Below are 18,286 nucleotides of genomic sequence, written 5' to 3' on the forward strand. Positions count from 1 at the left end.
ATATATATTGAGAGAGAGAAAGAGAGTAATAGTGGACGGTAAAATTGACGAACGAGTGCAAAAGAGACCCTTTAGTGGTGGTGGTGACCACTGCTAAAGGGTTATTTTTGCGCAAATTTGCACACACACACTGTTTGGTTATCCATAGTTGCACACACACACACACACACACACACACATATATATATATATATATATATATATATATATATATATATATATATATAAGAACTAAAGTGTGAATTAGACATTTCCAATGCTTTTTTGGCAAGTTTGACCCTGCAAATGCGCTTAGCATAGTCCATTTACTTTGAATTGATTGTTGGATCGTGTTTTTTTTACCAAAAAAATGACTTTTGGATGCTTGAATATTTCAACAATTTTGAGTTGCCAATTTTTAAGATTTTTAAGCCTTAAAAGATCCTGCATATGCATTGCAAATTCACACTATGGTTCTCATATTCTAGTGGCCTATATATATATATATATATATATATATATATATATATATATATATATATATATATATATATATGTGTGTGTGTGTGTGTGTGTGTGTGGTAATACATTTATGCTAAATAAAATATGCTAAAATGAGTTTTTTGTGCTTTTTTGTTTTATATGTAAATTATGATTGCACCTATGTGATCTATGTACTAGATTGTATAGGGATCAGATCTTAAAGCATTAGATTCTAACACATGGGTGTGTTTTTATAAGGTTTAAAAAATCAACGGTCCAAAATCTTTGTAAATTTTTTAAGTTTAAATATAATTTTTTCATAAAGAACACATGATCCAGGTGTGGATTCCTAGTAAATCGACCATGCCCAACAAATTTATGGGGTTAGAATGGTAAAAAAATTCTGAAAAAGCCTAAAAGCCCATTTAACATGTTTCATTTAACACGGATGTATTACCCAATATATATAATCATTTTTCAATTTTTGCTAGAAAACTTTGCCGGAGATGTGGCCTTTTTCGATTGGGCCTTGTAACCTTCTTTCTTGCCTTTTTTGGGGTGGTAGCTGCTTATATATATAGTAATGGGTCCGTGCTAAACCCATTTGGTGTTAAACAGTGTGCTAAATAAGTTTTTCGGGCTTTTTTTATTTTATTTTTAAATTCTGACCATACATATGTGCTCTATGTACTTGATTTTATAGAGATCAGCTATTGAAATGTTTGATTCCAATACATGGGTAGGTTTTTGTGAAGTTCAAAAAATCAACGGTCCAAAATCTTTGTAAAATTTTTAGGCTCCAGACATCATTTTTTTCATCAAAAACACATGATCCAGCTGTGGATTCTTAGTAAACGACCATGTCCAACACATTTATAGGGCTGAAACTGCATAAAAAGCACCGAAGAAGCTGAAAAACGCATTTAGCACGCGGTTTAGCACTAAATGGGTTTAAGACCGACCCATTACTCTCTCTCTCTCTATCTATATATATATATATATATATATATATATATATATATATATATAAAGTAGAGTGTAACTGCTTGATCAATAGGTGCTTAAGCACCTACTTGATCATGTTGGCCACCCATCGCGGGCTTGATGGACTGCCAGCGTAAGAAACAAAAAAATCAGCATAAAATTTGAGGTTTTGCACCCAAAATATCCTTTAGCAGCACTTTTTGAGCGCCGCAAAGGGTTAGGGATGCATACATCATTACAAAATTGTAATGATGTGCGCATCCTTTTGGACATTTAGAGGCACTTTTTGGGTGTTAATGCCCCTTTGGCACATTTTGGCCCATCTTTTACAAGATTGTTTTTATCGCTGGCCATCCATCAAGCGCACAGCCAGCATGATCAAGTAGGTGCTCAAGCACTTATTGATCAAGCAGGTACGCTCCATTCTCTCTCTCTCTCTATATATATATATATAGCGAGAGTAATGTGTATCTTCCAGAACATTTATCTCCATACCATCCCAGAATCTTTTAAAATATACACCCACATGTGGTTTTTGTTTAATCTAAACCCATATATGTGATCTCTAAATTTTATTTCGTAAAAACCATGTATTACTTTAAACATTTTTTTGGATTAGATGCGTTTTTAGCTCAACAAACAAAAAACAATGGTTCATATTATACAAAAAAATTTGATTAATTAAAAATCAAGAATTCTTGATAAATTGATTTGATCCAAAGAATGATTTTTTAATTGACAAGTAATGCAAACACGTCTACAAGTTTTGATTAAGCAAAATGCAAGTACCTTTTTTAAATGTGTTAGGGAAGGTCTAGAAGATAAATGGTCTGAAGATACACATTACTCAATATATATATATATATATATATATATATATATATATATATATATATATATATAGAGAGAGAGAGAGAGAGAGAGAGAGAGAGAGAGTAATGTTGGGCGACCTTTCCATCATCGATATTGAGAAATATAGGGTCATTAGCGACGGTGACAACTGCCATTAATGACCTGGGTGGGAAAATGGGAATTAGCAACGGTCGTGACTGCTACTAAATCCCTTTATAACGCAAAAAGAAAATTATCACTACTAATCCATGCAGGATCAGCGACAAAAATGCTGTTAAAATATATATTGCTTTATATGATTGTAATAGGCAATACCCATGAGGGGTATTTTGGTTATTTTATAATCATGTAATAGGTTATGCCTATTAAGGGCATAATGGTCTTTTATACTTTTTCTTTTTCTTTTTTATAACCCTGTGATTAAATACTATGCTGAGATCATTTAGGTATCCTAATGGCTCTTTATGTGTGTGCGGCCTATAAATAGGGGAGTTCCCCCTTTTGTATTCTTAATGCTTTCTCAAGCATTTTTTTTCTTAACAATATTTATATTTTTTATGTTGTGGCCCTTTAGTGGCTTCTGTTTGCAACTCCTTGTGAACTAATATTTTGCCCACAAGTGGCACTTTGTATTTATGTATTTTTTGTGCTCTTGTAGCCTTTAGAGGCAATCTTTTGTATTTCATCTTATTTCATTACATGGTATTAGAGCTCTAGGGACCCTTGGAGCGTATTGTTCATGATTGATCAAGGGACCAAGTGCTTGTGGTGTTGAAAGACATATTCGTGATCTCCGTACTATTCTTTCCTTCCTATCTCTTCTCTTTGTTCTCTTTTTCTATGGATCATGATTCAATAATTAAACTTGCTTTTAAGCTTAATGAGAGCAGCTATATGATGTGGTCTGCCGCCAGGGAGAACCACTTCAAGAAAAAAAAATTATAGGGATATATAATGGACATTGAACCCTAACTCATGCTCACCAAGCTCGAGGGAGATATTCAAATGTCTGTTCAAGGAGATGAAAGAATGAATGCTATTTATAACTATCAAATGAAAATTGAATATTGGGATAACAACCATGTCAAGATTCTTGCATAGTTCGTGAACAATTTACATATTAAGATTTTTGCCAATATTGTCAAGTTTAGAACGATAAATGAGGTATGGCTATTTATGAATGGCATGTATACCCAAAGAAATCTTGCAAGACAAAATTCGAACTACAGAACAATGTGATATAAGTGTTGGGATTTGTTTTAGTGTTTTGACCCCTCTATGGGATGGGTTGGCACTTTTGAAACCTAAGTGGGTGGCTCTTAAAGATGTTGAACTTAGGTGAGAGCAAGTAGGAACATTGCTTTCGATTTTTTCATGGGTTGTGCCCGGAATACGAACAAGTAAGAACATTTATTCTACATAGGACCAGTCTCTTGCCTATAGAGAAAGAACTTGCTTAAGTTTTTTAAAAAGAAACTCATCTTGGCATGACAAGAGAGATTGATAATATATTGGCGGTCTCTAAGACCGGTAATAATGTCAAGACATATAGGCCTCCTCACTTTGGGAGGCAATACAACAATGGAGGCTCTAGAAGCCGGTTTGCCCCAATTATGTTATTTTTGTAATGAGACGGGATATATCAAACCAGTTTGCCCCAAACTCAAGATCAAAGTGACTTTCGTTGAAGAGTCCATACCGAAGAAAAGGGAGGAGACTAGCAAGAATGAAGGTGAAAGCTCAATAAGCCTAAATTAATTAACTAGGGCACTCCAACAACTTTTAAAGAATTCATCAACTCCAGGTGCTGCTATAGCTTCATCCTCACCTCCAAGTATGTATTCTTGGATGCTTGACTCAGGAGTCTTTTTTCATATGACCCGAGAATGCTTTATCCAACATATGCATTAACTCACAACTATCTTGTGTGGCAAATGATACTTCTTTAAAAAAATCAAAGTATTGGAACCTTACCCCTTAGCAATTCTAAAAATCAATTGTTCCAAAAATCAAAGTTAAATTAATTTTTTTCTGTTTTTCAAATTTCTGATCACGGATGTGAAATCTCCTCATCTAAGAGTTGCTTCATACATGATCTCTGATCCAAAAAGCGGATTGAGCACAACCATAAAAGGGGAGATCTCTACTTCAAGCACTCTTTATTTCTTTTTCCTAAATCATTTTTTAACTATGTTCAAGAAAAATATATTATTACTTGGAATAAAAGACTTGGACATCCAACTTATTCTAAGATGTATTTTTTTCCTTTTGGTAAAAATTTTGATAATAAAAAAGATATTGTTTGAAAATATTGTATTCTTGAAAAAATGAAATCTATTCATTTTCCCAATAGGACTTTTATCTCCAAGAGGCCTTTTAAGTTAATACAATCGGATGTATGGGGTCTCTCTCTGGTCATCTCAAAAGGGGTTTATTCCTATTATATGACATTTATTAATGATTATACGAGATATGTTAGGATTTACTTCATCAATCTTAAATTAAATATAGTTTTTTATTTTAAAGAGTTTCACAAATCAATTTCAAAGAAATATTTTTCTTCTTAGGTTTGATTCTGGGGGAGAATATTTATCGAGTGATTTTCAAAGCTATTTAAAAAAAATAGAATTTATCATTACAAATCTTGTCCTCGGACTCTACCAAAAAATGAACTAGCAAGAAAAAAATATAGACATGTTATGGAAACCACTAAGACTTTGCTTATTTTTAAAGATATTTCAAAAATCTTTTAGGCGGAGGCCATTTTTACCTCCACTTATTTGATAAATAGGATGTCATCATCCTCATTACAAAATATCTTCCCTTATGAAAAATGATTTCAAACATCACCGGACATCAAAAGATTGTGGATTTTTAGTTGTAAATGTTATATTGTTTTACACAAAAGAGACAAAATATCTTCAAAGGTTATTCAATGTGTTTTCATTGGATACAAAAAAAATAAAAAATGTTATAGATGTTTTGATTTTAAGAACAAAAAGCTTTATGTTTCTAAAGATGTGACCTTTTTGGAAAATAAAAATAGATTTGATAAAAATAATATTAATAAAGAGAAAATAGATTATTATTTTTTATTTGATTTGTTGCCAAAAGAAAAAGATTCTTCTAGTGTTAATAATGAAATGTTACTTAGTAATGATAAATATCAAACTAATGATAAATCATCATTAAGTAATGTGAATGATAGTGTTATTGTTGAAGTGCCTTCTAAAGAGATTCAAGTTTACACTCGGCGAGATCAAGGTCCATCCCAATACCTTAGAAGAATGTTCACATGACTCTCGTATAGATGAAACCTATTTTAAGAGATCTAGTTGTGTCTTTATCCCACCTAATAGGTTTGTGTCCTATGAATCTCTATCACTCAAATATAAAGCTTACCAAAATATGAAAAATTGTTTAGTTTCCCTTAGGAAAGAAAGCAATAGGTTGTAGATGGATATATAAAGTGAAAACCACGAGTGATGGATCCTTAAAAAGATATAAAGCTAGGTTTGTAGCCAAAGGGTATTCTAAAAAATATGATATTAATTATGAAGAAATATTTTCTCTTTTAGCTAGGATGACCAATGCTAGAATCTTCATAGATATAGCTTCTATCAAAAAATGACCCTTATATCGAATTAATGTCAAGAATATTTTTTTAAATAGAGAATTAAATTCGACCCCAAAGGCCTCTGTTGAAATTCGATATTGAAAAGGGTAAAATACCAAGACTGAGAGAGGCCTTGTATGATCCTAAACAGACCCCAAAAGCCTAGTATAATAAGTTTAGTAATGTAACGACCCATTTAGGTTTTAAATCTTGTTATGTTGACATTGCTCTCTTTATTAAAAGTATAGGTATTAATGTTGTTATCCTTCTACTTTATGTAGATGGATGATAAAAAGGGAGTTAAGGATGTTAAATTTATTTTAAAAGAGAATTTTGATATGTCTGACTTGGGTTTACTGAGATATTTTTTAGGTATTGATGTTGCATACTCTCTTAGAGGGTATATTCTGACTCATACGAAGCTTGTTGTTGATATATATGCTAGGTCTGATGATAAGAAAGTGAGAACTCTATAGGTGGTCAATGCAAAGTTAAGACTTGAAGATGAGACTCATCTCGAAGACCCTACTTCTTATATACAACTTATTAGATATCTCACTTATCAATCACCAGACCCGATATAGCCCATGTCGTTCACTATGCTAGCTAGTTCTACCATGCTCCAACTATTGTTCACATGAGTATTTTCTTAAGGATTATCAAATATATCAAAAACTCTATAAATAAAGGGTTTTTTTATCCTCATCTTTGCCCTTAGATTTGCTTGCTTATACTGATGCAGATTGGAGAGAGAATCTCATTAATAGAGTCTCAACCACTAATTTCTATATTTTTTTATGAAACTCATTAATTTCGTAAAGATGCAAAAAGCAACATAAAGTTTTCCTATCATCTACAAAAGGCGAGTATAGAGTAGTAACCACAACAATCATAGAGCTTGTTTGGTTGAGAAATCCTCTAAAAAATATGGGTATCGTCATTTATAAACCTTCGAATATTTGCTGCGACAATAAAAGTGTAATCTACATTGTCAGCAACCATACCTTCCATGAGCACATCAAACACATAGAGATGGACTGTCACTATATTCATGCTGAATTCTTGATAAGAACAGTTGAGTTGCCGTATGTCACATCAAAATTTTAGCTTGCAAACTTCTTTACAAAAGCTCTTCCTGAACCTTATTTTTTGCTCCTTCTTAACAAACTTTCGGTGATTACACTATAAGTTTAAGGAGATGTGTTAATATATATATATTGTTTTACATGATTGAAATAGGCAATACCCATCTAGGGTATTTTGGTTATTTCACAATCATATACTAAGTTGTGCCCATTAGGGGCATAATGATCTTTTCTTATTTTTCTTTTTCTTTTATATAACCCTGTAATTAAATACTAGGCTAAGGGAATTTAGGTAAAAGGTATTTATGGTCGTTGGGACCTCCCTAACAACTCTATTTCTAGTTGTTGAGAAAGGTCCCAATGGCTCTTTAGCGTGTGTTGTGTATAAATAGGAGAGTCCCCTCTTGTATTCTTAATGCTTTCTCAAGCATTTTTTCTCTCGATAATATTTATATTTTTTATGTTGTGATCCTTTAGTGGCTTGTGTTTGCAACTCTTTGTGGACTTATATTTTGCCCATAAGTGGCACTTCGTATTTGTGTATTTTTTATAATCTTATAGCCTTTAGAGACAATCTTTTGTATTCCATCCTGTTTCATTACATGGTATCAGAGCTCTAGGGACCCTTGGAGCGTATTGTTCATGATTGATCAAGGGACCAAGGGACTATAGTGTTTGAAAGACATTTGTGATCTCCCTCCTATTCTTTTTTTTCTCTTTTATCTCTCTGTTCTCTTTTTCTATGGATCGTGATTCAAGGATTATGCTTGCTTTTAAGCTTAATGGGAGCAACTACACGATGTAGTCTGCCGCAACGGAGAACCACGGAGAAGAAATTATGGAGATATGTAATGCATTTGCTAGCCTCGTGGGTAAAGAACCCCTAGTTGGAACTCATAGGAGGAGGTTGTGTTGACCAAATCTGACCTCATGGTGTGTTCAGAATCGTCAAAATAGTATGAATAAGCCTTTGGATCATAGTTTGAAGACGAAAAAATATGTTTTTTTGAAATTTGAATTTTGGTATATTGCAAGCCATTGATTTTTCAACCTCGTAAAATCTGACATATAAGTCAGAAAAACATTATCCAAAGCTCAGTTTCTATTAAACTTAATATGTAGATATGTAGATCATATCTAGAGGGTCAGATGTACAAAAAAAAGTGAAAATAATGAAAATATTACATTTTTTCACTAGGGGATTCCATACCCACGAGGGAAGAAGACATATATATATATATGATTTTCTTACATAATTTTAAGTTATTACAGAACTTGACATAAAATAATGATACCTGGCCATGATTTGACACATGCATGCGCACACCACGCACACATTCACCAAGGATCCTATAGATGGCCAACTTGGTTACACAGATGAAATAACAGAAACACATGTGTGCGGATGCACGTGCACAGACACACACAATTACCATCCCTTCAAATAATTTTTTTCTTTAATGATCACAATATATTTACGCTGATTATAATTTAATTACAGCAGTATTGCTTTCTTAGCACATTGCATTCATGGTTGAATGAATTCCATTTTCTTGTCCACCATTTCAACTGGATTACTCCACATTTTTCTGCAAATTTGATCAGCATGCCAGAGAAGTGATGGCAACTTTCAGCATTTCTAGTCAACTTTGAACATACAGCAGCGATAAAATTTGTCAAATACAAGTTAGCAAGGAAAACACAGTTTGCTTCATTAGATATCCCGTTAACACTGTTAGGGAGATAAAATCCATTATATCTATTATGGTCATTCTTGAGATTCTATGGGTGCCTCTAACTGCTGGTATTTGGGCTTGTTTTTATGTAGTAACACAAAAGTTGCCCAGTACCAAAACATAAGTATTCTGCCTTGAGCCAAAACTGTCTGCCGAATATGGCTTCCCCCAAAAGAAAGCCTCTCCAGCACCTACAAGAAGGAAGCTTGTGAAAATCTTCTGAACAAAACCAACAATTCCACATAAAATAAGACTGGTAAATTTATTTGGTTAGCTGAATTATTAACCAATCTGACTAGGAATAAGAAGTAAATTTCTCGCATACATCTTCAGTAGTTGGAAAGATGCCATTCTTAGAAGGCATCCTTGCAAAGACTATATCTATGACCATATACTGTTAACTTACTAATCATTATCAGTTGAAATAAGTGATTGCAAGTGGTTTAAGAAGCAATATGATGAACACTTTGAAAGAACATTTGCAAGTCACTGGCATTGATCAAATTAATCAGTGGGAAGTTTAGCTATTTTGTGTTTCCTAGTAATGAAATGCTGCCAGACAGAGACCAAACTAACCTATTTGATTAGTTTAAATATTTGCATATTTTTTAGTTTTTAGAAAGTTTCTCCGTCAATATAAAGGAATGTGTACCAAGGTATATTTTTTTCCAGACATTTACCATTTGGTGTCATTACACAATCAATGATGCACTTGGGAGTAAATAGATTAAGTTGTGGATATATTTTCTTAAAATGCAAAAGGACAGGTGAGTTGATTTAGACTTTACCTGTTCACCAATTTGAATGTCAAATGGTTGTTGTTGATCAAATTGAAGGCCTTTGAACTCATTGAGACAAAGCCCCTGAAAGGCCCTGATATTATGAATTACCATTAGACGGCTGTTTGCTGGCTCATTTCTTGCCATTTGTAATAAAAAAGATATCTAGGAGCTAAGGCAGAATAAGTAATATTACCATCGAATCAGAGATATTTGAGGGATCCAACGGAAAATCACTGGTGCATTTTCAGTATTTATATAATAACCTCCAAACACAATAAAAACTGTCATAAGAGAAGGCCCCACAGCCATAGCAGCTTCTGTTGTTGGCACCATAGCTCCAACAGTTAGACCCATAGCAGATGCAGCAAAGGACTCTACCGTAACAAGGCCACAGAATTTCCCAAACCTGTACATCAATAGAACAATAGAAACAAACATTTCCTCAGAATAACTTGTAGAATTGCATGAGGGAGATCTGAAATGCTTATGACATCTGGGAGTTGTGAAATAGGAAATTAAACATAAAATATGCCAACAATTGAAATGCTCAGATTCAATAAGGATAAAGCAGGCAGCTGCTCCAGCCATACAGCTAAAAGACTAGCAAAAGGAAAAGGGGCCACTTAATTGTTAAACCTACAACAACAACAACAACTACGCCTTCATCCCAAAACAATTGGGGTCGGCGATATGAACCAAAAAAAGAAAATCATTCTGGGTCTTCCACATGAATCCTTCTCCTCCAATCATTTATATCCAATGCCATGTCCTCGGTGAGGTTCAAAGCATTCATATCCTTTCCTATCACCTCCATCCTTAATTGTTAAACCTATTACTAAGAAATAAAAAAAAAAAAACAAAGTTTCTTCATTTACAAGATGAAAAACTAAACTAATCAATAACCACCAACCATTTAAGCCTGAAAATCTTACCAGAGGTCCCGAGAGAAAAATGCAACCTAGCCATCTTCCACAACAAGGAATCTAGTGTTTCGAGTTAAAGAACAGTAATAACAGTAACAATGATAGTAGTAACCAAACAATGACTTTTGGCCTTTGGGAAGAACTTGGGGCATTGTTATTGAAACAACCCTTGCAAAAAATAACAAGAAATTACATAGCGATCAACCATCCATCAGTCCCCTTATAACCTACCAATTACTAGCCATATGTAGTGATCAACTACTATTTGTTATTATAATAATACAGCAGAGTTGGGTCTCAGAGAAAAATTGATGCTTATGAGAATTTGAAGCCTGACAATCTCATAACAAAATGAACATCATGATTTGACACTTTCCTCATCAAGCACTTTTAATAAGCAGTTCCAAGTACAACACCCACCAAATCCTGATTCAGTTAGCTTGGCTATGTGCTAAAAAAGAAAGATCCTATTGAAACACATTTCTTCTAACACTTGTATTTGGGTACACCTGAATTTTAGTTGGATCAGATTTGAGTTTAGCATTTCATCAGATATCCAATTCCATCCGAACAGACCCAATCCTACCAGTTTGATAAACATGCAAGGAACAAGGATTGATCTTTGACCACAAGGACGAGAACAAGCTGCCAACTTAAAAGAAATTCTAGAAAAAATTATTATATCTATTTCCCGTGATTCAACTTAGACACATAAATGACCTGACGACCCAAATCTAACTACGGAACCCATTTGATGTGTGGTCATCCCAGACTAACAGTTAAGACCAAGTATAAAAATGGAGCCTAACCATACGTTTCCAGTTCTAAATCATTCACACTAACAATCTATCCTTCCCCAATGAGCCTGATTCAAACCATATTAAAATTCTGAATAGGTGAACTGACTGTCACACATGCACTTGCACACACACACACACACAGAGGAGCAAGAAGTCTGCTGCTTCTTAATTGTAGATAATCAGTCAGGTGGAACTTAATTATATAGAAATAACAGGAATCCTACCATAGCCATTTATTAAACTATATTATAAATGATATGACTGCATTTCATTACAGTCCTTGGCCATGGTAAAAAAACTGCTTGCCCCTGAGGACCAATAAAAAAAACCACTGAGGTCAAATAAACTAATATTATGCAAACTTATGTAGTTTTCCATTCAGCATGGCGATTGCTTTAGTTAAACCCAGTTTGAAATAGTTAGACCAAAAATGAACCATCAATGTGCAGCTTAAGCTAAAAAAGAAAAGAAAAAATGGTATTCAGTTCTGAAAAGGACTAAAGTAGGCCAGTTAAAAGTCAGAACCCAACACTTTAGACCTCCATTTAGGTGCAATCAAGATTAAAATATAATAAAAAATCCCCGCAACAATTCAATTAATTGGTTCATGATGCACTGACTTATCTAAATCCAACTCTCTAGATAGCTTAGCAAGCCTATATGGCTGCTGTTTTCTTTAAGCCTACTTGAAGCTAGACACCCACATACAGTACCTGATTCACTCAGTATTGGTCGCACCAATATACTTCTCAGATCTAGGAGATAACCTTAAAGCAAAGATTATTCCTGTTTCCTGTCTCAAAACTCATCCCAGCCACATCATATTAAAGTTAAAACTGCATTCATCATAATTAACTGCACAAGACAAATCATTTCATTTGAGAAAGGAATTTCTTCAATTACACATTGAAATCCAAATAAGGGCAGCAGATTGATGCAAAAAATACATTTTAAAAATTTCTGCATATTGTCATTGTGAAAAAATCATAAAAAAAGAAGCAGGAACTTACCTAGATAGGCTGGGATGCAGGCGTGCCATTGGGTATAAAATTGTACCAAATATCAGAGGGAATGCTGCTCCAGTAGGAATCTCAGCCAACAGCTTAGAAAATAAATATGGACCTAAAGCATAGGACCCCTTTGTGTGCTCTCTATCAACTATGGCACGCTCCTTCGGGAATACACCAACGGTTTTAGTAAGTGCTGCCATAGCAGTGTTTATGGCAGCAACCTTCAACAAGTATAAAAATACTGCATTAGTGCATAGATTTCATCTAATCACATTATATACAGTCCTATTTACACTTAAGCTGCATTCGGGGTTTGCATTCAGCCCATAATCGTAGATGAAGTAAATATTATTTATATAAGAAGTCCCATATACTGTCTACTGAAAACAGTACTTAGCCTACATAAAATGCACATGAGAAACTATTACTTTGGTGCATACCCTAGAGCAAAAAGTAGGGGTGTCAACAAGTCAGGTTTACCCGGACCAAACCTTATAGGGTCCAGGTATGGTGATAAATAAGAAGACCCGATTAAGACCTGGGTCTGAACCTGAAGGTCCGATTAATACATGGATCCGGGTATAGTTTGTGAAATTTTATACCAGACTGGGGCCCAACCCTAGTTCCAATTAAGACCCGCAATTTTTTAATGTAAAAATGATAAAAATTATTATTTTACCGGGTATGATCTGGGTCTGGTTCATGTAGCTCTTATCGGGTTTGGGTATGGTTTCTCTTATGGTGGACACGATTAGACCCGGGTCTGCACCCAATACCATACCCAAAAATCGGGTGCAAGTCTGGTTCCACTCTGGTCCGAACCAAACCCGACACGTTGGCACCCCTAGCAAAAAGGTTACAACAGTTAGTACAAGGAAAACATAATATACAAAAATGCAAGGTTAGTGGGATGACTAGCGAGTAGTGATGAAAACATTATGGTCATGATAGAAGACTTAGTGATGCATTTGTGTAGTAATTTGTCTTTAAAAGAGTATTATATAACAAGATGCTAGCTTTGAAGTAGATACCATATATAGGATTGGCGTCAGATGGATGACGCATAGGCAACTATTAGTGTAGATATTAGATGTTATTGGTAAAGATTTCTTTAAAGTTTCAACCTGTCCTAACGCTGATAATGTTAATGAGAAACTATGCTTGTTCTAGTTTTCAACAAGCTCGTGGTGCTATCTGATGAATAGATGGTTACATAAAATGAGTGTTTTTGCAGTAGCATGGTAAGTCCAGCGCTCTTATATGGTGGCGGAATCAAGAAGCCAAAGAGTTTTACCAGGATCAGAGATGCATACGGAAGAGATGGCGGCTCCAGCGGATGAAGATGTTCCTTTGGGCAATGGTTGAAGTGCTTCCACCAATTGTGATAAGGACATACTCATGATGGATGATTCACTCGATTCTTGAGAAGGTCCGACAACGGCAACCTTCTTTTCATATGGTTTCTTCGGTTTTGGACAATAAGTTTTCACGTGTCCCACTTCATGATAATAGTAACAAATTACTTTCCTTTTCTCAAAATCATTTCCATGATTCATTCTTTCATAAGTTGGAGGTTTGTATGTACGAACATGATTTCCTAATCTAGATACGGCTAGAACCGAGTCATCATCACTCTTGATGATTATACTTTTGAGTCTATTTTCCTCCATGTTCAATTCTTCTATAGTGTCTTCTATTGAAGGAACCTTCCCTCGATGAAGGAGAATGGACTCAGTAGCTTCAAATTTAGATCTTAGTCCATTAATAAATTAAAAAAAGTGCTCCGTATTTATTTGATTTTGGTAGAGTTCTATGTCTTGTGGGCAATGTCACTTTGGTTCGAGAAGAGCCAACTCTTCCCATAATTCTGTTAAGATATACATATATGTGTGTGTGTGTGTGTGTGTTTATTGTTAACCGAAATACCCATTAGCGGTATTTCGGTCTTTTCTCTGTAATAGGTGTCAACCCATTAGGGGCTGACATTTCTGTATTTTATTTCATGTATTTATTTTTTATCTTTTTCACCTTTTGTCTTTTTCAGATTTGATTGAACAACTCCATATAGCTGTTGGAGCTGCCACAACAGCTATATTTATGACTGTTGGGTGCAGCCCCAACAGCCATATGGAGCTGCACCCTATTGGCTCCAATGTATTATATATTGGTCTCTTGTGGTCTTGTATTCCCAACTCATTCTCGAGTGCTTCTATGCAATAACAAGTTTGTAGACCCTTGTGTGGGTGGTTTCATGATTCAACCAAGTATTTTTACTTGATTGAAAGTGTGTTCTTGCATGTGTATCGGATTCAATACACTTTATTACATGGTATCAGAGCTTTGGTGGACGGTACCGAAAGAGAACCCAAGCTCATGTTAGAAAGTGGGTTGAAATGAATTATAAGAATGCTCAATGCATTCACAAGGTCCAACATTGGACAAACACAAACCCGCAATGGGAAATAAAGAAATGGTCCACTAAGGGACACCACAAGAAGCCTACGAAGAGGCATAAAATGAATACACTTCATTGAATGAGGGCCTAAAAGGCCATACTTTACATGGGGGGAATGCCCCTCTATTTATACACAAAGGAGAGAGGGAGAGAGTGAGAAAAAGTGAGGGAGAGAAGACCTTGGGAGGCCTAAAGGGGACTCGTTGGGCCCCCAACGGTCACATTTGTGACCCGTTGGGGGTCCAACGACTCCTTTGGTTGGGACCCCCAATGCAATGCATTAATTGCATTTTACAATAAATAAAATAGAAAATGAAAAAGGAAAAAGGAAAAAGAAAATGGAAAATAAAATACATGTAAAAAGACTAAAATGCCCCTAATGGGCAGAATTACAAAAATACTCTTTATTAGGTATGATATTATATATATATATATATATATATATATATATATATATATATATATATATATATATATATATATATATATATATATATATATATATATATATATATATATATATATATATATATTAACACCCTCTCTCAAACTTTGTGTGAGGATAACGAAAAGTTTGAAGATACAAAAGGAGGGTTCCAAGCAGTGTTATTAAAAGTGCGTCTCAAGGTGCAAAGGCGAGAGCCTTTGTGCCTTGAGGCGCAAGCATAAAGCGTAAATGCCTCAAGGCGTGCGCCTCATACGCCTTGAGGCGCACGCTTCGGGGCGAGGCGCGCCTCAAGGTGAGGCGTATACGCCTCAGATTTCGACTCGGGTCCAGATCCAAGTCACGGGCATCAGTTCAATTGGAAGTTGGAACTAACAAAACCCTAAATAAAAGAGGGGGCTTTCAGAGGGTTTTGTTATCTGTGCTACGACCTCCCCACGTCGACGCGGAGAGGCTCTGCCCGGTGAGCTCTCTCTCTCTCTCTCTCTCTCTCTCTCTCTCTCTCTCTCTCTCTCTCTCTCTGAGTTTGTTGTTTGTAAGGAAAATGGGGTTTCTCCTTGGGGTTTTGATTTCCTCCTAATTGTTGAATCGTCCAAACGGAGGATGAAGAGGATAGAGCGTTCCAATCCATTTTATACCATAGAATTCCGACTCAAAATCGACGGGAAAACCAATTCCTGCTTCAGTTTCCCGTCGAAAACAGCGGTTACCTGCCCCAGATCTTTCAGATTTGTACCCATTTCCCTATCTGTAAATTTTCCGGTTGATGAGACTCTCTCTCTCTCTCTTTGGGACGAATATGCAATGTTATTTTCTTTCTTTTATCCTACTATTTATCTTGTAATTGTTTTCGCTACAATATAAGTTGAAGTAGATGGAATAACCAGATTAACCCATCCGACTGTGTTTTCTTTCTTGTTAATATCGTCATTACAACCAATCCTTTATTTTGATTTTATGTTGGTCTTGTTTTAATAAAATAGTTGGCCAGAACGATTAAATGCCGATACTGATACTGACAACATTGGGGCTTTGTAACAAATATCGCAAGATTTATAAAAATCTCACGATAATATCACGAGAAATTGCCTGAAAGTTTAAAATGACAATTTTTTGTGTGATTTTCAAACTGTGACAAATATCACGATATTTACCATTTAGCAGATATTTATCACAAGTTTTTCATTTGTAAATGTGTTGTTGCTTTATCAATAAAACAATTTTTATTTATTTATAATTTTAAATATTTTTTATAGTTTTTTGTTTTAATTTAAAAAAAAAAATTGAGGCTTACGCTTTACGCCTCGCCTCAGATTTTGGTGGAGCGCCTCGCTACGCCTCAATGCTTTAACCAACACTGGTTCCAAGTCTTCAAAAAAATCTTCAATAGAAGTCATCAACTTTATAGCACATGAAATAACTTTGCAAATGTTAGCCTTTAACTGTCTTTAATGATCATCCCCAAGCTCCTTTCACGACGTACCATAGATGCTTCTTTCATCCCATCTTCAAGATCCTGTGAAACAAGCCAAAAGAACTCCAAGTAAAAAGTATCTTTGTATCTTAATCAAATAAGAGATATCAAAAATGGATAATAGACCATAACATTGATTAAGAAGGACAATGATTCAAAAGATATTTTATGCATTTCGATTGAGTATTATGCAAAACACGAATTAAACTTAAACATTGATAAAACACACTAAGTTCTTGAAGAAAGATAAGTGCACAAAGGCCACACTAAGAACATTTGAACAAAAATATCTCCAAGAACCATGTAAAAATGCCTTCAAAGATGTGCACTTCAAGCACCAACACCACAAAGGAATACGTGTGCAAAGACACACCAAGAACACTTAAATAAAAGTACCCAAAGGTACAAAGAGGACACCCATAAATGCAAAAGATTGAATCTCTTAGAATAGGTGAGCACTAAGGCTCCCAAAAGCATTCTCACAAAGGGTTTTATCAATATTTGGAAGGAGTGTGTGCACGGAGAACACTCACAAGTGCACAAAGACACACAAAATATGAGATTTGTATTAAGATCAAGTAAAAAAATTTATGTATTAGAAATATATAAGAGCATACGAAAGAAAGCATGTTTAACACACATAAATCAACAATAGGGAGACATTTTATCAACAAAAGATGAGTTAATGATTTCTCTCACATCTTAGAGAGAAGAAATTTTATGCCAAACAAATGCCATATGTGAACTTGCAAGGACATGATCTAATTAAAAAACATCCACCCAAGAGTCAAGAATGAATATTATTTGAGTAGAGAACCTTACTCATTGAGGAATTTTTCACTCAAATATTTACAAATGCAAAAACTCACTAGGTGGCCCAAAATCATAAGCACTTAATATGCAAAATATTTGAATCCCCTCATAGGTTAAATGCCAAGATGTAAAATTGATTTTCAAATATGCATATCAATGATATGATCCTTTTATCCATAAATATTTTTCTTTACAAGTAGTAAGGATTAAAAAAAACTCATTTAGAAGGAAATCCCATATGATATATAAGGATCAAAAACAAATTAATAATGAAATTTTGCAAATTTCAACAATTGTTCATCCACTATAAGCAACCACCTCATTATTCCTCCAAAACCCATAAATCAAGCGTATAAGCTACTAGAACAATGACATAAACATAATGCCATTAAAGGCCAAAGACACACACAAAGGTGTGTATAAAACACCTCTTGTCTACATATAATAATACTTGAAATGAGTGTATCAGCAACAAGAACAAGAGAATAAATGCCAACATGGACTAAAAACATCTCTTGTCTACATAAAATGACACTCAAAATCAAGCATGTTTAGCTACTAGAACAAGAGTACCAAGCCATCCATGGGCTAAAACACACACGAAGGTATGACAATACATCTCTTGTCTAATTAAAATGACACTTGAAATGAGTGAAAGAAGCCAACCATGGACATACATCTCAGCGACTAGAACAAGGACACAAATGCCAATATGGACTAAAATCACACACAATGGTGTGAATCAATGTGCCTTGTCTACATATAATGACACTTAAGACAAGTGTGTTCAGCTACTAGACCAAGAGAACAAAGCCAACAAAAGACTACCAACACACAAAAAGGTGTGAA

At 34.7% G+C, this 18,286-nt stretch overlaps 1 protein-coding gene across 1 annotated transcript in view; it reads right to left on the minus strand.

Annotated features, from left to right (window-relative positions):
* Window positions 1-8,583: 8,583 nt before the first annotated feature.
* Window positions 8,584-18,286, minus strand: part of ABCG7 (ABC-2 type transporter family protein) — a 135,923-nt gene continuing 126,220 nt past the window's right edge. The window contains exons 8-11 of the mRNA XM_089993905.1: window positions 12,251-12,471; window positions 9,711-9,923; window positions 9,524-9,608; window positions 8,584-8,926 (exon numbers count right to left, since the gene is read on the minus strand). Coding sequence (XP_089850031.1) covers window positions 8,768-8,926; window positions 9,524-9,608; window positions 9,711-9,923; window positions 12,251-12,471 — 678 coding nt within the window. The 3' untranslated portion in view covers window positions 8,584-8,767. The remainder of the gene's footprint in view (window positions 8,927-9,523; window positions 9,609-9,710; window positions 9,924-12,250; window positions 12,472-18,286) is intronic.

The sequence above is a fragment of the Nuphar pumila genome, chromosome 17 (assembly GCF_984573655.1).
Source record: "Nuphar pumila chromosome 17, dmNupPumi1.hap1.1, whole genome shotgun sequence".
Taxonomy (NCBI): Eukaryota; Viridiplantae; Streptophyta; class Magnoliopsida; order Nymphaeales; family Nymphaeaceae; genus Nuphar; species Nuphar pumila.